General features: G+C 42.3%; 2 protein-coding genes and 1 non-coding gene across 11 annotated transcripts in view; 2 read left to right on the top strand and 1 right to left on the bottom strand.

Annotated features, from left to right (window-relative positions):
- Window positions 1–26,190, bottom strand: part of HADHB (hydroxyacyl-CoA dehydrogenase trifunctional multienzyme complex subunit beta) — a 644,785-nt gene that overhangs the window by 409,795 nt on the left and 208,800 nt on the right. The gene's annotated exons all lie outside the window — the stretch shown is intronic.
- Window positions 1–26,190, top strand: part of DTNB (dystrobrevin beta) — a 211,304-nt gene that overhangs the window by 122,453 nt on the left and 62,661 nt on the right. For 7 of the 9 annotated variants that reach the window (XR_010388137.1, XR_010388136.1, XM_064508183.1 and 4 more), the window contains exons 12-16: window positions 1,585–1,674; window positions 7,853–7,940; window positions 19,596–19,681; window positions 21,693–21,806; window positions 26,059–26,155. Coding sequence is in view for 7 of the 9 variants with exons in the window: in XM_064508183.1 (XP_064364253.1) it covers window positions 1,585–1,674; window positions 7,853–7,940; window positions 19,596–19,681; window positions 21,693–21,806; window positions 26,059–26,155 (475 nt within the window). In the remaining 2 variants the exon portion in view is untranslated. The remainder of the gene's footprint in view (window positions 1–1,584; window positions 1,675–7,852; window positions 7,941–19,595; window positions 19,682–21,692; window positions 21,807–26,058; window positions 26,156–26,190) is intronic. The other 2 variants (XM_064508184.1, XM_026111253.2) reach the window with 1 other exon arrangement.
- On the top strand, window positions 19,007–19,174 carry LOC112989872 (U1 spliceosomal RNA). Its single transcript, XR_003260934.2, has one exon. It is a non-coding gene; the product is annotated as a U1 spliceosomal RNA (small nuclear RNA).

Here is a 26,190-nt window from a genome sequence, read left to right as displayed (position 1 = left end):
GCCAGTAGTCTGGCTTCTCAGAGCGCGGATTGCGTAAAAGTTCGTCTGTGCAGTGGTTAATGTTAAGTCTCTTTCTGACTACAAACCCCTTATTACAAAGGTTGCTTTTTGCCCACAGGGGTTGATGCGGGTAATTCCATTTTGCTGCTTTATTATAAGGTCTTATTGTGCTCCTGGCAGACTTCTCTGACATGCCGCTGCACGTAATGGAGGAGAAAAGAGTTTGTATGTCTGAAAAATGTGAATTCTGTTTTCATAGCATCAGTATATTGATGCTAAAAGCAATAGATGCCATGTTTTAAAAGGCTTCTGAAACAAATCCTTCTTGGACATGCATGGGGAAGGAATTAACTGCAGCTTATAAATTGAAAGAGCAGCTTGAACACCTGCTATAGAAATGAAAAATGGAATTTCTTGTACCTTTGCATGTTAGGAAGAAGTGTATATTATGTTAAAATAATAGTGATGCGTGTTCATGAAGCATTCTTAGGAAACAGTCCGGTCTCATCTCTGCATAGGACTTGTTATCTCGTGGTGCAGAGTGGTGCTTTCCGCCCACGTGCACCGTTCCCTGTGCTGGGACTGCGTTTTGGAGTCTGCGAACGGACTTCCCAGGGATGCGGAGGAAGTCTGAGGACATCCCTCTTCGGGGCTTGAGAGCAAAATGTGGCTGCCTTTCCGTGCAGCTGCTGCGATAAAACAGAGAGAATAATTTTGCTGCATTCTCTCAGGGTTTCTGAGATGCTGCTGTCATAAGCCTGATAGAAAGCAACATGTATTAATTCGACTGTATAGACAAATAGTTTCTTATTTATAGGGGATTGTTTTTGACCAATATCTCTTGCACTCAGTCTCTGTATTTGTAAAAAAATTTCAAAATCATAGCAGCTTTCTATTTATAGGTCCTCAAAACAAAAAGATGCTATGTCACTGAATGGATCCCTGTTAGAAGGCGGTTCTGTTGATACCAACCGTTAATTTGTTAATTTTGTGCCACTTCCCTCCTGTTTTTGTTTGGTGGACCTGTTTTTTAGAGAAACAGGAGAGGCTGAGTGCTTTCAGGTCTGATTCCAGGCAGAAGCTGGAGCCCGGGGTGTTTGGGTTGCTTTGGGAGCAGTTTGACGGCAGGAGCAAGGGGGGGGGTAAGTCCTCTTCAGCCTGGAGACGCCAGAAAATCACCCCGGCCGCGGCGGGTCTGATTCTGCATCGTGCCGCGCTGCAGAAGGGGCTCCCTGAGGTCGGGGCATCCTGGCAGAAATGTCACCGCTGCAGTCAAAAGCCGCCGGGTGCTTTTGATCATTTCGCTTAGTGATGCTGCTTTCCCGAACTGCACCTAACAGCAGGCTTAAGGAAGCTCCTCAGCTGTGTTCATTGCATATTGGGGTGCTGAAATATTCTTCTAATTTATGGTTAAATATTTAACTGCAGAAGAAGTTCATGTGATTTGCTGAAACATATTTACACTTTTAATTATTTATCTGTTTGTTTTAATTTTAACCGTTTGTTTCTTTAACATTCGTTAATTATTTGCTTTGTATTTATGTTATGTTTTGTTTGCTCTCTTTTTGCCTTCGTTATTACTAGGTTACAGTACAACCTGGACACTGCCAGTCGATTAGCTGATGAACATGCCCTGATAGCAACCTATGTGAGCCGGCTGCAGACGGGTGCACGGTTAGTGTTAGGAAAGCGTTTCTGGAGCAGGGATGGGCCTGGTAATGCTGTTTCCCCTGGGGAGTAATACTCCACTCAAAGGTATTTGGCCTCAGTAGGCAAAGTGAGGGAAATATATTTAGTATTCTCTAAAATCTTCTGAAAATACGCAGATATGTCTATGCATACACGCCAAATACGCACATGGGTACATCAGATAAGGAGGGATCACTTGGGTTATTTGTGTCTGCTGCAGCCCTATTGCTTTCCCTGTGTTACAGAATCCCTCACATAAACTGATTAACGTACTTCCAGCTCTGGGAAGATAATTTTTCTCTCCATGACCATTCTGGAATATCATATTTCACCAGTAGGAATCTATCCAATTTCCACCTTAAATTTTTTTCACGACTGGCTCACTTCCATTAGTTCTTATGTCAGCACTGTCCTGTAACTCTAATTGCTCTTCTTTCCCCTTATTACTTTTACCTCTCCTCCCCAGATGTATATTCATGGACAGATATTTTATCCTGCCACAAGCGTTATTTACCTAGGCTAAACAAGCAAGCTCTTTCAGTCCCATAGACATGACCCGCATAATCCAACAGTTTCTTTCTGTGCCTTTCTAAAGAATACTAATGCTTTGGAGAATTTGTTTCTTTTTTTTCAGCTTGAGTCCTTGTGCTTTTGTGCACATTTGTATTTCATATCTGTGACTATGTAGAAGAACTTTACCCTAAAGCCCCAAAACACAGCTCTGCCGTTGCATCGCAGGACCTAGCCTGCAGGTTTTCCCTAGGCAACTTTTAAGCCTAATTAAATTATGCTCTTACCGAATCAGAGCTGTGCTGGAAAGGAAAAGGAGATTTAGAGATCTGAGGGCTCTACATAAAGGCATTGCTCTGTCCTTGTTACCTTCTGGCTAAGATTTTTCGAGTAAGGTCGTATTTCATCGCTCTGTCACCTAGAAATGTGTATCGCACTGCTGTATTGAAGCATATTCTGGCTTTCCAAGTCACAGAGGGAAATCACTTTCTCTCTTGATAGCGAATCACCATCATCTGCTATCACCCGTCCAGCTGAAAGCCCTTAATATTGCTCCCAAGACGGTAAAACCAAGGAATTTCAGATCCTCACCATCAGTCCATCACTGTCATTAGAGCATTTTGAGAAATCTGGGAGTTAGTGTATGTGTTTGAAAAAGGTACCGTATGCTGGCAATAGCTGCCACGTTGCAACCAGTTGGAGTAGTGGTTCTCAGAGTCAGGCAAATAGTCGTCTTTTAGGTCTTTAGCTTAAAAAATGTCACTTGTCACTGTTGCCAGAGCAACAGCGTATGCCTAGAAGGAGCCAAATGCAAATAAAACAATTTGGATCCTGCTCTCCTTGTGCAGGGGAGTGACTTGCAGGTCAGCGCGAGAGGATGCTTCTCCCCATTCCTCATGAAATCTGTATGCCATTGCGACTTCTTTTAGTCTCTTTTTGCCATATAAAAGCTCATATAAAAGTTACATCTGTCTGCTTTCAGCGGGCTGTCTGGAGAAACTAGGTGTCCTGCAGCCAGCCGTTGCAGACCGTTTCTGTGCCTAAGATGACAACAGTGGAGTCCCACCTAGGGACAGCATCTCCTGTAGTAACTGCCACTTGCTTTTGCTATGTTCTCCTCCTTTCCTCTGCCGTGGCTGCCTTGGAGACCAGGTGCTGGATGGTAGGCTGGCCCCATTGCTCTTACGTTCATCGTGACCCCACTCCTGCCAGAGCAGTATAGTCTTTAAGACCAGAAGAGACCATTAGACCATCTTCTCTGAGGTCTCGCACCAATTATCCCTGTGCTGACCTAGCACCTTGCTCACCTAAAAGCACAGCTTCCAGAAAATACCAAATTGGGGAAGCTGCTCGTTTCACTGGCAGTATGTCCCAATGATTAATTGCTCTCACTGTTTAAGGAATTGCCTTCCACTTCCAGTCACTGATTTTGTGTACACCTACCTTTGCTCTTCTTTACCCGGTATTTTTTCACCTCTTTCAGCCAAACTTTGAGAGCCTCCTGCCCTGCCTCGCTGGGTTGAAAGGAATTGAAGCCAAATTTTCTGTAGAGCCCTATAAACAACAGCCCCTTGCTCTCTTGGAAGGAATGGCTGGAAACCTGTGTCTTTTAACCCATTAGGATTCGTAAAGGAAAGAACCAGGTCCCTGAGATTTTTCATCATGTTAAGAGTTATTTAATTCACTGATGTTCTTCAACTAAAAAGCCTGTCCGAACTACCTGTGACATTTAGTAAACAGAAATCAGTAGACTTCATTTATTTTACAGTAATATGTTTTTCTTTTTTTTTCACTACTCTATTATTGTGGAAGCAAGCCAAGTTGGCTAAATGCTTTTGAAAGAAATAATAGAAAATCCCCACCCTAACGGATGTGCCAGAGGCAAAGACAGTTGCAGAGCGTAGCAAGTTATACAGAAGGCTTAGGGAGCTGCTGAGTGGTATTTTATTGCTTGGATGGTTGTTTTTGTGTATCTCTTAAGCTCAGCATTCATAACTTGCATCCCCCATCATTCAGCAAGCCTGCTTTTCTCCTATCCCATGGAGCCTCTATTTCAGCTCCACTTTTCACCAGAAAAATTAAATAGCCTGGCCAGAAACATCATAATTCTTATGTATTAAATGTTCTGCATTTCCCACAAAAGATAACTGGCCACTGGATTTTCATGTTTTGTTTTTGGTTGGTTGATTTAGGTGGGTGGATGAGTGGTTAGTTGGTTGGTTTTGATTTGGTTTTCCTTTAAAACCCTACCTCTCCGAAACTGCAGCGGTCAGTAAAACTCCTGATTCTAAAGCAGAATGGAAGGAAAAACTCACTTTACTTAAAGATATTCTGTCCCCAAGATCCTTACTTTTGGGTCACCATTTGTTGGGACGTTTGGCCCTTCAAATCAGAGCTACAAGAATAAACTAAGTCTTCTCTTTGCTGTCATCTGCCACTTCTCTGCAGCCAGCCTGCATCACGAATTCTTGAACAGTTTTGCAAAGGAAATTAAGATCTCAAACCTCCCACCATGTTGTATCATCTTTTTTTACATCCTTTACTGCTCCCTCATCCCTAGCCAATAATTCAGTTGCCCATGCTCATTTTTGCATTTGACAACAGGCCACTGGTGAATTATTGAATTATACTGGTGAATATATGAATTATGTGTTTTGCTAAGCCAGTCTTCAGCCCGGTCCGTGCCCGAGCTGGTTCATCCCGTGGACCAGACGCTAACGCCAGCTCGGCGGTGGAGGGCGAAGGCTGCAGATGTCCCTTTCGGTGCCCACATTTAGGTGAGATTAAAGTGGCCGTGGAAGTGTACTTTCTATATCTGTACTGTGTTGCAGTTTATTACAGTGCCTCAGATATTTCCACCGACACCTCCAAATGGGCATCGTTCCCCCTCCCCGCCTGCCCCCGGGTCCTCCTGTTCTGTAGCTCCTGGTCAGTTCGGTTCTGTCTCGCTGGCTCAGTTCTTGTGCGGTAGACCCCGAGCTGTCCTGAGGCTGAAGCTGCTCTTGCCAGAACACCTCCTGCTATTTTTTGCTTGTGCATATCCAAATTTCCCTTAATCAGACCTTTCCATCTCGTTTTGCCAATGTGTCAGTTATAAAAACTGCAGCTCCAAAGGAGCAAGTCAGCGAGCTCACAGTTTTGAGGGTAAGAATCCTCTGCGATGTCTCCACGGAAGCTAAAACTCCAAGGAAGTGAGTTTTCCTTCATGAAGCAATATAAAGAATTCTGTGGTATTTTGCAGATTATATTTAATGCCCTTTCTGTTAATCCTACAGAGATGTGTATTACAGCATTGGCTTGTTGTGCCTCCCGCTTTTGTGTGTTCATACTGTGTTTTATATCGGTTAACACATGGGAGGCTCAGGACGTATGCTATCCAATTCCTCTCTGTATATAAAATATTTTTAAATGCAAATGCAAAAGACTTTTTAAAGAAATTACAGCCTTTCTTCAAGAAAGTATGAATTTGTCAATAATTATTTTCTAATACACTCAGATATGAAGAGATCATAGTTCCAGGAACCGAAAGAGATATTAGGAGATACCAGATTATAAAAAGCGTAAAAGGGGTGGGATGGTCGTTATTCCTGTAAAAGCAGGAAAACTTGAACAGCCTAAATTACTGAGGAAGCCTAAAGGGAAACAGCATCAAATTCAGAAATTAAGATGGTAAAGATTGTTCTCTCTTAAAAAAAAAAAAGTTCAGAAAATGAATTTGCATGAGGACATGCAAAAAGATCATCAAGCCTATTACAAAAGGTCTGTCTTTCTTCCTTTCCTAATTCTGTTTTCCCGCTGTTTTAGCTCACCTTTCACCAGCTCCTTCCTTTGCACTGTTTAGTACCTGCAGATAGTTTAATATATTTTGTTGGTCGTCCGGTAGGCCAAGTGCAGAGGCGTAATAACTCAGTATAGTTTGCATTAATCATAGCCCTATCTGTGTAAATTGTAGTAGTATGTCCACTAAATTCAGTCCAATGTTTCTGTGCCATCTCAAACACGTCATCCAACAGACTTCCTGAGTCTCAAACAGTTCAAGCTGTTAAATTCAGCATTGCAAAATAATAAATTAAATCCACGTTTTTACATAAATGCAATGTATACAGTATACATGTAGTTCTTTAAGTAATGTCAACACAACACAAGTCTGTGGAATTAAGCTAAAGAAATGCAAATTGCCTTGTAAAGTGGTAATGTGGACTTCTAAAAATAGCCTTTGCTCCACGCTTGGTGCGTATCGCTTTTCCTTGGCTCCCTGTGGCGTCATCCTGGTCCTGCACTGAATGGTAAATGCATCCATGTGCATCACCGCGTAATTTATGGCAGCCAGCGTGGTATTGTGAATCCTGGATGAAACATCAAAGATAACATTAGAAGGGCTGCACTGCAAAATGAAACACCGCACTCGTTTCCACTTGATCATTTCCAGCCAGCGATGTTCTGGTTTGTATAAGTAATGCACTGGCCGCCCTTTCGGAGGGAGACTGTGCTGAAAAACCTTCTGCACAGCAGTAAGACAACAGGCAGCTCCGCTGAATAGTTCAGTTGGATGCTGACTTTAACAGTCGCTCGTTCGCATGGCTTTCCACTGCCGATTTTTTTTGGCAAAGCCACTACACCACCAACGCTGAGCTGGTAACAGACCTGAATAACAACTGATTTCAGTTAACTTGAATTATCATCTGTTTTTGTATGTTTTTATAGTTAAAAAGGTTATTGGTGAATTCTAGGAACGGATTTAGTGCTCTGGGCATTGATTAGACTGTCGGACTAGTTGAATCATGTTGTACGTAGACAGGGGAGATGACGCTTGTGTGAAAGGTGAGAAGGATCTGGGTGTTGTCTCTCACCTCCTAATTTGGGATCTCTCCTCTTTATTGTCTCTACTTTTCCTTTTCCAGTATGCAACGTCCACTTCCTTGGTCACTTCATGCTGATGATTATAAGAAATATTTTTAATATTTCCCTTTTAGCAGCACCTCCAAGACAGTTACGATAGTCTGGGTGAGGCGATGTGAGGTCCTGGGTAGGAGCTGCCTGGGGGATTGATTCATCCTCCACTAGCTGAGGTGCGAAGGATCAAGCCTCAAATTATCACTTTTGTACATTTGAGTTTTTTCAGGCTGACATACAAAGTATTGTTTGCATTTTTGTTCATGCTGCTTAGTGTCAGAGTCCATTCTTCTCAGCTCAGCCCGATTCCCTCAGTTCTTCCTCCTGGAAATCGTTCTGACTTTGACACTTGTCACCCTGGATCCCCTAAGGCCAAAGCTTCTGCTTCATCATTCGGTATATTCACCCTTTTTATCCTGAGGAAACCAAAAGGGTTTACAGAAGAGCTCCTCGGAAGCAAATTGATTTTTTCCTAATGATAAGTATTTCTGAATTGTTGAAAACTAAGTATTTTAATCATTTAAAAGCAGAGTACGTGAATCCTGGAGGAAATACTGCTAAACAGAAAGTCTCGAGAGCAGTCCCCACGTTGGAAGGGGAACGAAAAAAGGGAAGATCTAGCTTATTTCCGATGTGACTTTTTTCTATTTCACATTTTTTGCAACACTACCCCCTTCTCCTCTGTCCCCCCCGGTCGGAGCAACGTGCAGCGCAGGAGCTGGGGATGCTGACGGGCTCTTCTGGCTTTGTTCCCCCGCAGCGTCCTGGACAGCCCGAGCAGGCTGGATGAGGAGCACCGACTGATCGCCAGATACGCTGCCAGGCTGGCTGCGGAAGCCGGGAGTGCAGTAAGTACATGAACTGACTCCAGTTTTTAATATTCATCTCTCTTTTCTTGCTGAGGAATAGGATGGGTGTTTTTCAGAGTTTATTTAGTAGCTTACTGTTAGTAGCTGCGTCAGATTGTCATGTTTTCTGTATTCATCTGATGTGAAAGAGAAATATGCTTTCCTTGTTTTTTCGCCTAGTCTAGCACGAATACTGCTTTCTCAAGAGGCTAGAGCAGAGCTGAAAAACACGAAATGACACTACAAATTATTAGAAATGAGGTCAGAGGAGACAAGAATAAGCAGATTAGTCCTGTGTAGTCTAGAGAAGAGCGAAGTAAGTAGATACTTGAAGGAAACAAATCACATAACAAATGGTATGGAGCATATTTTTTCCAAAGAGAGAGTTCTCTGTTTACAGCCACTTATAATAAAAGAAATTACAACAAAAAAGCAACCAATTTTAAATTGGTAAAAATAAATACTGCTTTAACAGAGGATTGCCACGGGAGGTCATGGCAGCTAAGAATTTACTGGAATTCTATAAAATAATTGCATTTAAATGGATAAGAATAATAGATATCTATGTTTTGCTGTTTTATCCTTATAAGAGGAGAGCAGTGTCTGCAGTGACATTCTTCCATGCATGCCGAGCTGGAATGGATTTGCTTTGAATTATGGCCACCATTTTACAACATTTCCACTGGAGTATGTTGCTTAGGAACAGCTTGGCTTAGCACATGTTCAAAGCCCTGGCTACGCTTTCTGTCTATTAAAGATACACATTTTTAGGCCTGCTTTAACAAGTTCAGGCAGAATGCATCAAAGTCAGCCCCACTGATGCTCTACGTTATCACTTTTGCAAGACATATTATCGTCCATATACTATTTCAGATATAATCCTTGTCTTCAACAATCTCCAGTGATAGGAGTGATCTCCCCTAAGCATTTTACCAGTGTGGCAGAGTTTATTTTTCCTGCCCCATTTTGGCATGGCTAGAGAAGTGTCTAACATCAGTGTTCTCATTCATTCTTTCATTATTTCTTTTCCAAGTCCTTTCCAGCAGGATGGGCTTACGCCTTTTTGTAAGTTCCTTCAGCATGTATTCAGCTGCTGATCTGACTTTGTAGTATAAATGTGACCAGATATTTCCCTTTTTAAAAATTTAACAAAAAAGAATTATGCTTTTAACATTTTTAACCATCAGTTCCCATTATCTCTGTCAAATAGTGTGTATTTGCATTTCTGAAGTTATTCTGTTCACTAGAACTATGTTCGTGTTGAAATAATGAAGCATTACAGTACAAATGTTTTAGATAAAGAAAGGGGATTTTAATGCAGTCTTTATATAAATTTGAAGTTGTTGAAACGCTAACAGCTGGATCCGTTTCACTCTGGAAGGTGATGGAGGGATTCTGACCCATGACTTGAGTTTTCCTGGTAGTAATAAAGAGATACGAAGAAATATTGGAGTGTATTAATACTGTCTCTGAAAGAACCTGATCATTTAAAAATCTGTAAATCACCTTAACCTGTTTATGTATACTTCTTTGGATGCAGGGAAAACAGCATTTAGAGTTTATTGAGACCTTTTAAAGACATTTGACAGACTACTGCTTTCTTTAAATGCAAATAAGATACATCATAAGGTAGATGTCAAAGTGCTTTCAGGGACTGAAACATGATGGAGAAAGAAAGACTGGAGAGTAAGAAGAGATCGTGTGTTTTCATCATGACACAAGCTTAGTAGCAAGGAATCTAAAGGTTGCTTAATAGGTCCAGTGTTTACTCATAGTGGAAAAACTACTAATCAACTGATAAGGACCTGTTTTTCATAATCTGAGGGAATCATAGGCTCTCTTCCAAATACTCTACTTTATGGCAGGTTCAAACTGTTTCTTGCCAATAGGAGATCCCTCTTTCTAAGCCAACACTTTATGCTATTAGCGTCCAAATTGGCCTTTGCAGCTTAGTGGTGGAAGAGCCGGTGGAGTTCTGGAGTTGCGTGCTGGGCCTGTGCCGCTTGCTCGCCGGATTCCCCGGTTTGGGGGAAATCGCGTGTCTGAGACTTGTCAGCCACAATCTTGTTTTTATATTCTTTTTGTAAGATCAAGACAAAGAGACAGGAGCAAATTAGAGGGTGGGAAATTCAAAACCAAAAAAGAGGAACAACTTTTTCTCTCCATATGGAGTTGAAATGTGGAACATCAAATGACAACCCCAATATAAAAAGCCTCTCGGAGATCCCGTAGGAGAAAGATGGTCGTAGAGTATATGGTTGCCAGACTTCCAGCTTTACAGGAACGATGGAGGAGGACACACAGGCAGGGGATTGGTGTTGTGCATAAAGGATAATACACAGTGGAACAGCGTAAAAATATCACAGGAAAAGAGAAGAACTGTGGAATCCTTGTGCACTGGAAGTCCAGATTCTTAATAACAGATATGAATACTGACCCCTGATCAGATGATGATAGTGGAAATGTTAAGTGAGATTAGAGAAGCTGCAAATTTAGGACAGGTAGTAACAGTGGGAAAACTCAGCTGCCCACGTGCAGACTAGACCAAAGCCTCTTCAGAGGGAGATGTAGAAGCAACATTTTTTGATGCCATAAATGATGTTTCCTTGAACGACTAGTTTTGGGACCCACAGAAGGAGGCCGTCGGGGGTTCGGTCCTGAGTGGTGCCCAGGGCCCAGCTGGGGTGGTGGCAGTGGTGGCAGTGGTGCTGGCTGCTCTGCAGTAGCAACCATCACGCAGCTACGTCCAACGCTGCAGCAGGAGAGAGCAGGCCAACTAAATCCGGTATGCAGACACGCAGTTTCAAGAAAAGCAACTACGAAAAAATGAAAGAGTTAGAAAAAAACCTAAAACAAGAGTCCAGAAAGCAGGAAGCCTATAAGCAGTGCCTACAGGCAGTAACATCACTGAGCACATGTACAATCACAGTGTTTGGGGGAAAGGGCCTTTCTGGAAGGAAATCCCACCTCACCAAACTAGTGGATTTCTTTCAGAGGATGGGTGAGCAAATGGATAAAGAGATTCAGTGGACATAATATATTAGGATATGGAAAAAGCTTTGATAAGATTTCACACCAAGGATTATTTTTAAAACTTTAAAAAGAGATTGGAGGAAAGGTCCTGTTATGGATTAAAAACTGGTATAAAAGGGCAGGGAAATAAAGGGTAGGGGTTAATGGTCACTTAGGATAGAAAAGCAGTGAGGTCCCTCATAGGTTGGTGCAGGGGCCAGTTTTATTTGCATGTTCACCGTGAGCTGGAGAAGGCAGTGCACAGTGAAGCCTCCAAGTTTGCAATGATACTGTGCCAGGTCAGTGGTCAAATGTGACAGCGATGGTGAGGAACTGCGAAAGGATAACACAAAACTGCCTCAGTGGGCAAACAGGTGGCAGATGAACGTCGGTGTGGATAAATTTAAGGTAATGCGTCTAGGGAAAAATAATTTAAACTATACCTACATGTTGAACTTGGAACTTCTAACTCAGGAAAGAGAGATTGCAGTCGTCATTGGCACTTCTCTGAAATTACCGGCTTCAAGTGCAGCAGCCGAAAGGCCAACAAAATGTTGAGCGTAATCAAGGTACTGAGAACAGGAGAAAGGGAGTTATTTTGCCACTGTATAAACCTCGGTGTGCCCACATCTTGATTACCGTGTGCGGTTCTGATCTCCATGCTTTAGAAAGGATGCAATGGAGCTACTGAGCTTCCAGAGGGGGCAATTAGAAGGGACGAAGCAGCTGTATTTAAGTTTTTAACCATTATCTAACTGCTGGGAATTAAGAAGATACCAAGTAAAGATGCTGTTGATACTACAGCTGCCTAATGCAAAGTTGCTTATTCATTTCCCTGAAATAGTGGACAGTGGTCACTGCTGGAAAGTGTATCTTGGGCTATGGGGCTCTGAATCTGACTCAGTCCATCAGTTTCTGCTTTTTCTCAAAGTAGAAAAAATGTTAAAAATGCTTTCTGCAGGCTTGTTACTACTATTATGATAAATGTCACTTGTAATATGAGTGCAAGTACATTCCATTAACAGTTTTAGGGGAAAACTTTTGCTCGAAGTCTTTACTGGGGATTTACTTGCTCCACAGAGCAGCAGATGCTCATGGCATGCAACCAGTGCAGTTATACACTGTTAGATATCAGTTCATCTGTGTTGGCTCAAAACAAGCTTTGACTGCGTTACTCCTGTTTTCTTCAAGCCAGTCTTCAGAAGACAAAACCGCTTTTGTTGAATTTAAGTTGCTTAGGGCTATGCTTGGCTTGCCAGTTTGGTCGCAGCAAAGTACTGTGCATTAAAATACCTGCTGCCTGGCTGAGCCAGCCTGATTAGATAGAAAGCAAGAGAGAAAAGCAGAAGGTGACTAGATGATTAGAGTGAGGAAATTTAAACAAAGCCAAAGTTGGTTTAAATCACGTCTTTCAAGATCATAACTTCGTCTGTCTCCCTCTGCTGATTTGTTCAGATTATCGGTCTGAGGTAAGGAAGCAGGTATTTCCTCTCAAACACCCTCGTTTTGATAAAGGCAGGCAACTGAAAACGACTTCCAGTATTCCCACCCCCTCATCTACCCTCACGTACAAAATCCCTTCTAAATTCGTGTCAGGTTCCGTCTTAACGCTGCCATTTTACTTGAATACAGCTAATCCTGCATATAAGGTGACTGAATGCTTTTAAGGGGAAGGGCAGTTAAGTGTACTTTTGGGGAGGAAATCTATATGTATATGCAGCCATATACATAAAACAGCCCTAAGGTCTCTGTTATCAGTCCTGCACAACCCCTCTCTTTCTCCAGACCATCCCTCCTGCATCTCCCCAACCTCCTACTCCCACCTGCTCTGCCTCAGCTCCTCTTTTCCCCCATTTTCCGCTGTTACTACCGCCCCAGGTCCTGCGGGGTTTCTGCTGCTGTAGCCGGGCAGGCTGATTCAGGCAAGCACAGGTCGGTATCTTGACCGTGAGCCAGAAGCGCCTGCTGCGTCCCGCTGATTTCCGACGGAGAGCGAGCGGCTGGGCAGGCGGCAGCCTCTGGAGGTCGGCAGGAGCAGAGGCACGCCGGGACGGAGGAAAAATGGGGGAAAACGTTCAGATTTGGGTGAAATACAGTAATGAGGTTCTTGCCCACGTTGCTCTGTTTTGAAGACGGTGTGTGGCTGCTCTTCTTCCCTCAGCAGTAAGTGGTGCTAAAAGCCTTTCATCATCTCGTCTCATTTAAGCTGTACATACAGCCCAAATATTCCCTTCAGCTAATTTTTGTTCTTTTAGACATTTCTCTTATAAACATTTTTTAAACATGAATAAAGAACTAAAGCAAAATTTCTGCTGCACATCTTTGCAGGATAGATCTGCAGCCTGGTTCTTGCACAGTTTCTTCTTCTCTTGAATACGATAGTGATATGAAGTGGTTTCGTTACTTGTTTCCTCTTCTTTGTGTGCTGGTCGTAAAGTACACCATGATACCACAGTGAGGAACAGATGAAATTCTGGTTCAGACTTGCCGTGATGTCCTTATACCGAGGAATCTGGAATTTGATGGCCGTGAGAAGCATACTTTTGTATTTTTTGAGAATTTCTTCCAAATCCTGGTGGTAGAGGAGCACAGCTACATGGTGCTTGCCAAACTGGCTTCTTGTGGGCTTGATGGAAAAGTGGCATTGAATCCTCTGCTTTCATCCAAGAAAGCATTCTGTAGGTGAGGGCTGCAAACTCCTTACTACAGATACCTGTGCAACTTGAAGTTCCAGCGTGGTTCTCTCTTCAAAGATTGTTGGCCAGTCTGCATTAAAGCTAATCACAGTGCTAGCAGGTTTTACTGTTCCTACTGGCCATTAAGGAATTTAAGGAGATTTTATGATCTTCCTTATGAGTTCTTGATGAGAGAGGATGGGACTTGCCATTTGGATGATCCTTGCGGAACTGGTGAGGCTTCAGCATTCATGCTGAGCAGCAGGAAAGCAGAAAGCAATCGTAATCATACTTTCACCCATGCCTTTGAGTGGAAAGGTGAGTATGTTCCTGATATTCAGTGCTGCTGAGCAGGTAGGGAGCTGAAACTGCTAAGCTTTCTACGGAACTGAATTACAGTATTAAATCTTGGAAGACACAAATCATATTCATAGCTGTCCAGTAAGATGGAATACAAACTTAAGAGCAGTGACTAGGAAGTCAGTGTTTTGGGTTTTATTCTTCCCTTAAGTGGAGAGATTTCAAGAATCACATGTCACTTCACAGAGAGGACAGGCAGCTCTCGTCAAGGTAAATATTAGTAGCATGCAAATCCTCAGATGAATTCATGGATTTAGCAGAATAGCATTTGCCATCACAGTCCTGTATACATATATTTATACTCATATACCCAAAACTCTTCCAAAGGCCGTGGCCGTAAGAGCTCGATGATCAGTGGATGGTGGGCAGAAATCAGAGCAGTGACTGTAGACAGGATTTCCTTTCCTTGTGTTCCAGAGGAGTTCATTCATGGAAGAAATAAGGGCTGTCTTAGAAACAATGTCCAAGCTGAAGCCTAAATGGTATTTGCACATTTGAATGATAGCCCATACTATATAATTTTCTCCTAATAGTAGTATTTAGGAGATGCATTTGAAATACTCACATGCACAAAATATAATGCACAACTCATACATTAATTTAATTTGAAACACTTAGATCAGCAACAGGTCCCACCCAGTATCCACTAGTTCCTCAGTCATATTTCAACATCCTTTTAGCCTGAATAATACTTTCTTTTGCCAGTGAAATCTGCTGTATTCAGAAGAGTTACAGCATCTTGAGATAGCTATAAAGGATGAACCAGGGTTCCTTAAACTGTGTGCTCCACAAAACAATCTGCAATCAGCTAGGCTTGAGAAGAATAATGACAAACTTTCAGATCCACATGTCCCTTGTAAAGTCTTTCATTATAGCACATTGTATTTTTTTATGGGCCACTGCAAGATGTTTGCTTGTCACAGAGAAAATAGTTATGCTACACAGTTAGATCATAAAGAAATTGGGGGATTATTCTTGAGCAGTGATGAATCAACGGAAGATGATGCTGCACTACTGATCCTGTCAGCAGAGTAGCTGCTAAGGAATTTCCAGGTACTAAGATGACTGTGCGTGAGAAAAAGCGAATACAGATGCGTCGCACACTAGGAGTTTGGAACTCAGATGTGCATTTGTGGATAAAATGTCAAATATTGTACAAATACTGCACAATTCAGGCTGCTTAAGACTGCCAGGGTCTAGGCAGTTGGAGGAAGAGCAGGTTGCAATAGATGCAATGGTTGGGCTAATAGGAAAGCCACCCAAAAATGGAACCTAAATATGAAGACTTCATCAAGAAAAGTATGGAAAAGAAATCTGAGTTCTCAGTTAATCTTAGTTCTTCACTGCTGGGAATTGGTTGGTCAAATATTTCATTAGTTTCTATGGAATGAGGTTTTCTCTCAAATGTCTTTAGAGGTTTATAAAGCAATCTGAAAGAAGAGCAGTAATAAGAATGATAAAAGACATTAAAAAAAAAGGAAGAGTGGAAGAGAATACCTAATCATAGAGCTTGAGAAGTGTTGGGAACAGAAAGGTGTCTGGAGGTCAGATTTTTCTTATTTTAAAGAATATAGAAAAAAATGGCTTGAATCAAAACAAAAGAGATGGGAAGTTATTTATTCAGTTAGCTGTATTTATCTAGCTCACAAGCCTGAAGATGGATGAGGTGCATAATGTCCTTGGATTTGATAGAAATGTGAGTTACACGGCATTGTGGGGATGATTTAGAGGAAAGGGGTTTTTTTTAAAAGATAGGACAGTTCTTATTTGTATGTATGAGGGAGAATGTTCTGAGACGTTCCTATTTAGAAAACTGCAACGTTCAGGGAAAGTTTCATCTGTGGAAGCAGAAGATTAAGTATTTCCAAACTAAATCTAAATAGAGAGAACAAAGTTACCTAGGTCTGTATGATTAAATGGAGATTTTCTATTGCGTTCTTTGAAAAGGAACAGTGACCTGTGAGGAATCCAGAGAGGCTGGAAATGGCAAAACAAACAACGTTGCTCTCTGCAGGATGAAGACTAAAATTAGACATCACTCTTGAAAATTTGATCATACATCTTATCTTTTTTCAAAGTAATAGATCGGTACTGGAAATGTGAGCACTCCGCTGCACATGCAGTGATCAAAGTTGGAAGGCCCTTGCTTTCAGGTCCACAGCTTCTCCAGTTTTGAGTAGTGGAAAGGCCAGCTAGGACCTACGTACAGACGTTTTCCACTGCAGGTCAGATCAGCTTAAACCATTCTTGGGCAGATGCTAATCCAAGTAATTTTAAAAAAAAAAAAAAGTGGATGGAGCGCACTACAGATGAAGTCTGACTAGGCAATTTGTTGCAATGTTTAAATTAATTTTGTTGCAATGTTTAAATTAATTTACCACTAAAAAGATTTTCCTGATTTATAACATACTTCTTCTTTGCTTGGTTTGAGCTTCCTACTAATTCTCCTATCTCAGTGGATATGGAGAATAATATATTACCTTCCTCTTTGCAGCCAGCTTGTTTCTTATGTCGTCTCCTCTCATTTGTTTCTTCTCTTCATTCTTTCAGTCCTCCAAAGTAGTAGGAGCTTGACGCAGTATGACAGTCTGCAGATTTAAGAAGCAAATTCTTTATTCCATCATCCATGTTCTTGATGAAAATACTGAAATCCAAGGGAAACCCAAATCCAGGAGAAAAGTTGTAAAACTCCACGAGAGGATCCTTCCAGTCTGGCACTGAACTAATGATAATTACTTTTTCAGTATGGCTTTCAGGCCGGTTCCACACCTCCCTTCCAGTTATTTCCTCCAGCCTGTTTGTCTGGCCCACGCGTGAGACTGTCAGGGAGGCAATGTCCAAAGCTTTGCTGAAGCAGCAGTATGTCACCTTAATCGTTTCCCTCCTATCCATAAGATTGGATTTTTTGTCATGGAAGGAAAGTAGTTCACTTTGACCTGAGAAAACAAGGGTTTTTAAAGGTGGGCACAAAAGCTTTGGGATTGTTTCAGGTATATTTAAGAACCAGAGCTAAGTACTCTGATGAGTTTCATCATGCCCAGTCTGCTTGAAGCCTCTCTCTGAGTTGCCTTCAATCCATCCTTTCCCTTTTCTAACCTGTGTTTTCACCCCAAAGCTCCAAACTCTGTGTTCTGGACAGGTGATGCTTTTTAATACTAAACCGCCATTGGATTTTTTTTAAACCCGAACCCAGAAGCCCGGCTCAGAGTCGCAGCTCTGCCTCCCGAGCGCTGCCTCCCGGGATCTCATACGCCTGCGGTTCGGGAATGCGGGGCGGAAGCAGCGTCTTTATGACCCATTCAAGGTCAGATATGTTTGGAATTTTTGTCAGATGCTTTCTGGCCATGTGTCCTGACAATTAGACATATACTACGATTGCATTTACGAACAAGCTCCATGCTACCTCACGTGACTCTGACACTCTTACCTTTTGGGTACTCAAGAGTTTAGATGCCTGTCCTCCAAAGTCCATGTTGTAGCACAACTTTGGTGAGGGATAAGTGCTCTTTATCAAGATCAGAGCACTTCTGAGCATATGATAGTCACTTAGGGTTTGTTGTGGCAGTCATTAAAACATTCGAGGGCCCATTCCTTGCTTACGTGTGTAATATTAAGCGCTCTCACCCTCCGGAACAGAACAGCTGCGTACGAACCACCTGTTGCAGCTGGTTCGCAGCTTGTAGTAACCCAAACCGTGCTGAGAATTGCTTGAGCGAGCTCGCCAGTCTGAGCCAAAAGTATGTCAGGGACCACACTAAAAATTTAATAATATGGTGATCAAATTCCGGTGCCTCTGCCTGATGCTTTTTAATTCACTAGGCATGGGCATTTGCGTTGGAAACCTTCAGGCTGACCATCAGGTACCTCTTACGTCTGAGAACCTGGAAGGTGTAGATGTTGGTGGAGAACTGGCAGTCTGGGTTTTCTTCTGAGCTTGTTTATCCTTGAGGGGAGGGAAGACTCGGGGGCAGTGGGGTCTTTGTAAGTACCTGGTGGTGGCGAGTAAAGAAGATGGAGCCAGACTCTTTTCAGCAGCACCCAGGGCAAGGACAGGAGGCAACGAGCACAAACTGAAATGCAGGAAATACCATTTAAACGTAAGAAAAGGCATTTTTACTGTGAGGATGGTCAAACACTGGAACAGGTTGCCTGAGGACGTTGTGGAGTCTCCATCCTTGGAGATATTCAAACCCCAACCGGACACGGCCCTGAGCAACCTGCTCTAGTTGACCCTGCTTGAGCAGGCAGGCTCCTGAGGTCCCTTCCAACCTCAACAGTTCTGTGATTCCAAGTTACCTAAAAAATCAAACTTAAAAAAAATAGAACAAATAAAATATTGAATTGTCATATGAAATATCCACTGCACTGCTTCCAAAAGACTTCTCAGGGTAGCGAGGTTTGAAAGGGAGCAGCATGAGGGATGTGCCTGCTCTCAGGGACAGAGCGCGGGAGAAGTGGCACGGTGGTTAAAAAGGCACCAGTTAAAGTTGCTCTGCAGCGTTGTCTTTGCTCTTGAGAACTCCAGTACTTTAGGTCATGAGGCTCATTTCAGGCTTTGGACAGGATTTCTGAGGAACGAGGTTAAGGACTAGATTGTTTTTTATAGGCGCAGTCCTGCTTTGTGGCAAAGCAAAGGTTCGTCTGCTTCAGCTGGTGCCCCCAGAGCCGCTGTGTCTCCGGAGGCTCTCGAGGCTGCGGCTGATATGTGTTATCTGCACCTCTTCCCAGCAGCTGATGGCTGCAGGATGCAGAGACTGATAAAATATATAACTATATCTCTTCACCAGGGAGGTTCTGGCTTTTGTAATTTATCATATAGCAAAGACGATGACTTGCTTTGACAAAATACTGTCCTGTGCTGTAGGAACAGGTCGGTGGGGCATTTTTTTTCTGAAGGTCTTAGAAATGGCGAGCAAAATTCTTCAGACTGGTTGCGTTAACAGATGATATAACGTAGCCAGAGGCCCCATAGCCAGAGGTAGGGTGTCGTGAGTCGTAAAGCAGAGCGTTGCTTCACGTGTGCTCACCTGGCCGGGGAGACACCATCCATGGTCAGGCAGGTGGTTTTCCCAGGGCGAGGCTGGTCCCTTGCACTCCGGGCGTGCTGACCCCTGCGATTTCCCCAAATGCGGGAAACTCGACTGCATCGTTTGTGGCAGTGGGGGACTGCGTTCGCGCTCTCCCCGAGAAAGAGAGAGGTGCCGTCCTTCCCCGCCCCAGCAACGTGTTCTTGCTTGCTGTCTTGTGCCATGACTTGTGCTTACGTTGCTGGGGAGATTAAGGAACCGATCTTACTTGTAGGGATAAGCTTTTAACTTGAGCACTGCCTAGATGTGGCTGAGCCAGATGTTGGTAGCAGCGAGTGTGATGAGCCCGATCACCCTTTCAGCAGCAGCCCACACTGAGATCGGATCAAATCAGCTGTAAAACCGCGTGGAGATGTGCTTCAAAAGTCCATCCCAGCACAGTCATTTGAGCTGTTTTTCAGTCTGAGCTGTAAGCGTTGTGCCGTGGCATTTAGCAGATATGGGACTGAATCCATACATGTCATACGTAGCAAGAGGTAATGAATACTGTGTTTGATTTTTCTCTGTTCCTCACCCACCAGCCTCGCCCACCGACAGACCTGGGTTTCAACTTCGATGCCAATAAACAGCAAAGACAGCTGATAGCAGAGCTGGAAAACAAAAACAGGTAAAGGGCAAGCTTTGATCGGTGTTCTTTTGCAAACAGCATTTGAGGAGAGAAGAGCTTTTAGCAGTAATACTTTATTATTTTTAACCTTTTGCATTATGTTAACCAGATGGTTTTCCTAGCTCTTTCACTGAAGGATGTGTCTGAGTCAGTGAGCGCTTAGCTCAGCGCCGATGCAGCTGCAGTGCCCTTGTTTCCCCAGGGAGCAGGCTGAAACCCGGCTGGGGACACCAACGTGAGCTGCAGTTCGGGAAAATGCAAAGATCTGCCTTAAGCGTGGACATCGGTGCTCCCACCGTGGCTCTGGATTTGAAAACGTTGCGCTATCTTAAAGGAGAATTTGGCTCCAAAAAGTTTAGTTTAGTGCCCCGAAATGGTCGTTTCCATTCCTAATCGCGACAAGGAGACCTAGAAGCACAGAGCAAAGGGGCCTCCGCGCTGAGAAGCTGCAGCAGGGTGATGATTTCCCTGGTGTTCCCTGCGCCGAGACTTCACCAAATCTCCACCTGGCCCTGAGCATCAGGAGCACCAAACCCAGCAACCGTCGTAGAGCAGAACGAGCCATTCGGGTGGCAGCAACCGAATAAGTCAGCTAGTGTATAGCGGAGCAAGCAGGGCATTTCTGAAAGCCTGTGGCAAACAAATGTAATGTGAGAAGAATGAGGATTTTTTTCCATTTACTAGAAGACAAAATAGGTCTAAAGAAACTGCAAGGCCTGGAAGAAATAGAGAGGGACTGTAGGAGTTGCGTTTCCTCCTCTTATTCCAGAGGGACTGTTAAGTCCCTCTTAGAGACCATTAAGAGAGAACTCTGTTTTTATTTAATAATATATTTGCACTCATCTGCTTCTTCAGCACCCCCATTTTGAGTTCATGTTTCTCTGGCTAAGAGAAGCTAAGAGACTAAAAAAAAAACCCAGCCTTTGGAGCAGTTGCAAGCGTAACGTGCTTTGCTGCGTAGGCAGCCCGCGGGCTGCCCCCGGACAGCCAGATGTGCTCCGGTCTCCGTGTGCTCCCGAGGACAAGCTCCAGCTGCTCCCGAGCTCGCCTGGGTGGGCTGCCGTCTGCACAGCCCCCGGGGTCTTGAGCGTCACCAAGGCACCCTCAGCAGACCAAACATGCTTAATACGGTTACTTCTGAGGAGTCCCAGTTCCTGGAGATTATGGGAACAGTTTGATCCTTGCATGGTGTAAGCCTGCTACCAGGAGAGTCTGCAGGTATTTGAAATGATTCATGGAGATAAAGCAGATCTAAATCAGTGCTGTTACGAAACCTTGCAGGAAGAGCAGCTCAGCAGTTTTTAAGAAGAGCAGGGGGAGAGAATTAGAGATTATAATCTTCGCTCTCAGATCAGAAGGATTATTTTACATTTCAGCAAATGAGGCCTTGGCAGTCAGTGATAAGTCTCCCAACCTGCAGCTGCACCGAACGCAGCAGCGCTTCGGGGTACACGCGGTGCAGCAGGGATGCTGCCTGAGTGCATCCCCGTGTGAGACCTCATGACCAGTTTCTCGCTCTTACTTTGAGCTGATGTGGTCAGAAGCTGTTGTTTTTGTTATTCCTGCTGACCTGCCAGGAGAGCCCGTAAAGGTGAGCAGGAAGCGAACCAGGGCCCGCGCTGCTGCAGATGCTGGCGGTGCATCTTTCCTACATAGGTGCAAACAGAAGAGCAGATTATGCTGAAAATGTCACTCTTTTCCATTTAAAAGTCTCCGAGCCTAAAGCACGTGAAAGGCTTTGGAGAGACATTGGCAGCATATGGCACAGAAGTGATTTCATATTTTGCATTACTTAAGTAATGAATTTTTTGTGTGTCCTGTAGCAGCTCATTGGACTGCACAAACTTACCCTTCTTGGGTGTGAATCTGTGCCAGTCGTACATGAAAAAAACTTGCTGTGTTTAGGCCAGAAACCAATGGGAAGCATGCTTGGAGGTTTATATCAGTATTTTAAGAGCAGTGTAGAGACTGACCTTTTTCCTCTTTATTCTTCCCTCTGTAATTCAAATAGAGAGATACTCCAAGAAATTCAGCGTCTCAGACTGGAGCATGAGCAAGCCTCCCAGCCCACGCCTGAGAAAGCCCAGCAGAACCCAACTTTGTTGGCCGAACTCAGGCTTCTACGGTAAAAGAAATATTAAAGCTTATGTGCATTTGATAACTTGGTCTATTCCGTAGCACAGACAATGCTGCTGTTATTGAGGAGTGTAATATTGGCATATCTTTGATAACCCTAAGGTGTTATTTTAAGCTGCCAAATTCTGAAGACCGACGGCGTGTTATAACTTGCCATTTTTAAAATGGATTTAGAAGTAAATAAAAATGTAACTTGAAACATATTCTTTGGATAGTTCAGAAAACTGTAAAGAAGAAAAGCTGACAGAAGAACTAGCAGAATTGGGATTAGCTGCTTAATATTTATTTTTCAAAAGAGTAAAGTTGAAGATAAATGTCAGTTATTTGATTCATCAGTAAAACTCTGACAGTCCATAGCGCCGAACATTCAGACATACTTCCAAAGCTGATTGACTTTGCATTTTGAAGTGACAGGGGAAAAGGGCAGTATTTATAGAATGAAGTGTGTCGTAGTTTGGGTACTGACAAGAGAATTCCCTGGCTATATTTTATTGAATAACTGAATAACTTATTGAATACATTATTTATTGAATTAATATTCTGCTATTACTAGTTAGTTCACAGTTCAACCTTCAAAAAATGGCATCTGTAATCTAAAGAAGGTTCTAAAATTTACACCTTTGGCAGCAAGAGCTCTTTGAAAACTACATTGTATTTCATTTGTCGGGGTAAATACTGTCTGTCCTGTTAGGAAATGGCACAAATGTGCTTCCCTTGAATGTCTGAAAGTTTTCTCTAAAGCGTGGTGCTCTTGGAAGGAAGACGCTTCAACAGAAGGCAGTGTCTGCAAAGTACGATCCAGCCCCATGTTACAAAATCTAAGGCTTTCAACTTCTTTCATTCATTTTTCATATGGAAGCTGCTACATTATAATCCACTTCAGCATCTCACTGAGCATTTTTCCCTCTCTAACCAAATGGGATTAATTAGCTCAGAGATTCTCTAGCTTATGGGCTTTGCATAGCTCTGCTTTCCATATTTTTTAAAATGTTTAAAAACTGGAGAAGATGCAGAAAATACCCGCAGATATTTCTCAGGAGCTGGACAAAAGGAGCTTGTGAGGCAACTTGGTTGTGGTGAATAAGCACTTTACAGGAAAAAATGCTGAGTATTGAACAGCTGCTTGATCCAGCAGAGAAAGGTATAATGAGAACCAAGAGCTTAAACTTGAAACCAAATACATTCAGACCATAAATAAGGTCTATGTTTTTCAAAGGGAGACAATAATTAGAAGAGCAGTGAATTCTCAGTCCCTTGATGTCTTTCCTGAAGATACTTTACCAAAATACAGGTTATTGGGCATAAAACAGAGCTAACTAAGAGGAATTAAAGGGCTTCTATTTTGCTAAAGGAAAAAAGTTGAATGATTATTGCAGCTGCTTCTCAGCTTCAGATTTTAAATGCCTTTGGCAAATAGTCACTAGAGGAAAAAAGTTTGAATTACAGCTTACAAAGACTATCAAGAGTCATCACGATTGTCCAGCCGGACCGTCTAAATAGCCCAGGCTAGAAAGTTCCCCGCAGTAATGCTCTCACAAAACCCTTTTTGACTGGCCTAGAGCTTCCATTTCGGAAAGACATTCAAGCCTTCGTTTTAAATGATGGAGAGAATACCCCGTTCTTTGACACTGTTCACGCGGTTGTTAGTTCATTTCTGCACTAAGTGGACTAAAAGCGTGCACGTTATTTCTCACCTTCATATGCCTAGTGCCGTTCTCCAAACCTTGTTTTGTCATGTGCTTCTGGCTGCGAGGCTAAAGACTTCTTTTTTCAAAATTCCCCTTTCCATGTAAGTATTTAGAGATTTTGATTCCTTCCGCTCTTAACATTCTTCTGTGTAAATACCTTGAAGTTCTGCAGTCTCTCCATAAATCAGGTTGGCCAAATCTCCAGCTACCTCTTTAGCTTGCTGTCAGGTTTTTTCTAAGTCGACTGCATCTTTTATATTTATATAGGCACCAGACCTGGCGGCAGTATCCCGTAAGTAGTCTCAGTAGTGCTTTAGACAGAGCTAATATTAGCTTGCTTACCGCCAGACATTACTCTCATTAATAAATTCAAGGTGCACACTCATTTTCTTGAGTGCATAGCCTCACGCTGGAAGTTCATGTTTAGCTACTTATTTGTGCTGCTGAAGTCCTGCACAAAGTCATGGCTTTTCAGGAGATAGCCCCCAAACCTGTATGACCAACATGTCACGGTCTTGCTTTTGGTTAGATTGAAGCACATGTTTACAAATGATCTCAATTGTCGGGTAGAATTTAGGCTTTGAAAACATGAAGACGTTGATTCATGGTAAATCAATTTGTCCCATTTTTAAAAATCTTCAGCCAACGCAGCCCTTAAAGATGAGTCGGCTCTACCACATCGTTGGCAAATGTACCCTCGGATGGGGAAAGGCTGGATTTGTCATACTTCCCGGTGCTGCCTTGTAATGCAGATGTGCTTTGCTGCTTCTGCCTACAAGCGCACAGGATGCTGCTTTATCCACAGGTGCCATGGATCCTCTTGCTCCAGGCATATTCCTCAGGCTACACCTCTCCAGCCAGAGCCTGACCTATCATTTTTATTTTATAGCATTTAGCGTATTTTTGTCATTGACAAGCAGTAGCTCCTCTTTCTTCCTAGGTCATTGAAAACAAAACTGAATAACATAAGCCAAAATCAGAAATACACCTTAATGTTGTTTCTTCATTAACAAATGCATTTGGAGAGCTACACTTATTTACTATGTTGGTTTTACATTATTTTTAATCTTTACCAAAATGCTATATTACAACTAATTATCATAATTATGAAAATATTGATATTAATTATATTATAATATCAATAATTAATTATTATTGGTGATAGTTATAGCAAAAAGGGCTACAGACTTTGAACTGAGCTAGAGAGAAAAAACAGATCATATAAACATATAAACATACAAAGCTAAGTCTGTTATGATTTTTTAACATACTGTAGGTGACCATCCATGTGTAATCTACTCTTTATTTGCCTTCTTTTTGTGATATGTTTGGGCATTCAATAACCACATTTTTCAAAATACAAAAAGTTATTGGATGAATACTTAGAATAACTAATACTTTTAAGTGCCAGTATAGAAAGAAGTTAATTCAGTCACATACACGGTCTTGCCGGTTTTCTAGCTGGGGTGAGTGCTTATTGTATGCCACATTCACAGTTACCATAATAAAAGCAAACCATCCTCAACAGATTTATTCAGTCTAAGTAAATAGCCTGTTTCTTGTTCAGGTTCTGCTGCCCAGTAGGTGTATCTAGAACAAGAATGATTTATCCCAGAATGGTTTATCCGTAGTATATGACATAAAACAAAGATGTAAACTAAGAAATTTAAAAGTTCAGTCTACAATTTATTATGCCTTTAACTTTAGAGTTAGACATTATTATAGCCACAAAAATAACTGTAAATGAATAAATAACCCTTTCTATTTTTTTATAGTTATTATTACCTATGACTCTGATTTGTGGGGTCCATCGTTTCTTAGGTCTTATAAGATACTGAACTTTTGGCATGTGTACAGTTCATCTCTGAATTTTTCCTTATATTAGCTACTTCTTTATTTTTTTAAGTATAAAATAGAACCATACAGTCATATTTTCTTAAATCTCTCACCCATAGGCATTCATTCTGGCATCTGTAGAAAAACAGTGTTCTTTTTATTATGTCCAGGAAAGTGAAGATCACTTATTACGTCCTATTATTAATTTTGTTAGAATGAACATGGGCTCTGGAACAGCAAATATTTCAAAGATTATACGTCACATTATTAGATAGAAATAGCTCTGCAGAGTCTCTGTTAAGATGGGTGATAGCCCAGTGCCTTTCCTTTACAAATACGTGCAGCCTTTACGCCTCTTTTCTTCTTTTTTTTCTCCCATAGTTCATTCTTACTTGTATGACTACTCTGCAGGATGCCTGGGTCTGACATTATTAAGGGTGCTCTCAAAAAGAAGCTGGCTTTCTTCTCAACATGCAGTGCTTTAAAAAAGTGCTTCCTACTACGAAGGCTCTGACTTCAGATTTCTGGATTTTAAATGAAAAGCCTGATTGTCAGATGTGGGGTTCATGGTGATCGTACTGTAGTTTGCTCTATTTTTTTAAAATTGGAGGCAGGGGGGAGCGATGAGAGATGCAGCTATATCGGCGAATTTCCTGAAGTGGTTTTGAAATACCTGAAATTTATTTTCTGACACTTTATTTCATGTAACTTGAACAGGCAGAGAAAGGATGAACTAGAACAGAGGATGTCTGCACTTCAGGAGAGCAGAAGAGAACTGATGGTGCAGCTTGAAGGGCTGATGAAACTGCTCAAAGTAAGCCATTTTATTTCAGAAATGCAGTACAGCCT

The sequence above is a fragment of the Dromaius novaehollandiae genome, chromosome 3, assembly GCF_036370855.1.
Source record: "Dromaius novaehollandiae isolate bDroNov1 chromosome 3, bDroNov1.hap1, whole genome shotgun sequence".
In the NCBI taxonomy this organism is placed as follows: domain Eukaryota; kingdom Metazoa; phylum Chordata; class Aves; order Casuariiformes; family Dromaiidae; genus Dromaius; species Dromaius novaehollandiae.
The sequence above is the reverse complement of the archived record's forward strand: the minus strand, read 5'-3'. Positions and strand labels throughout refer to the sequence as shown.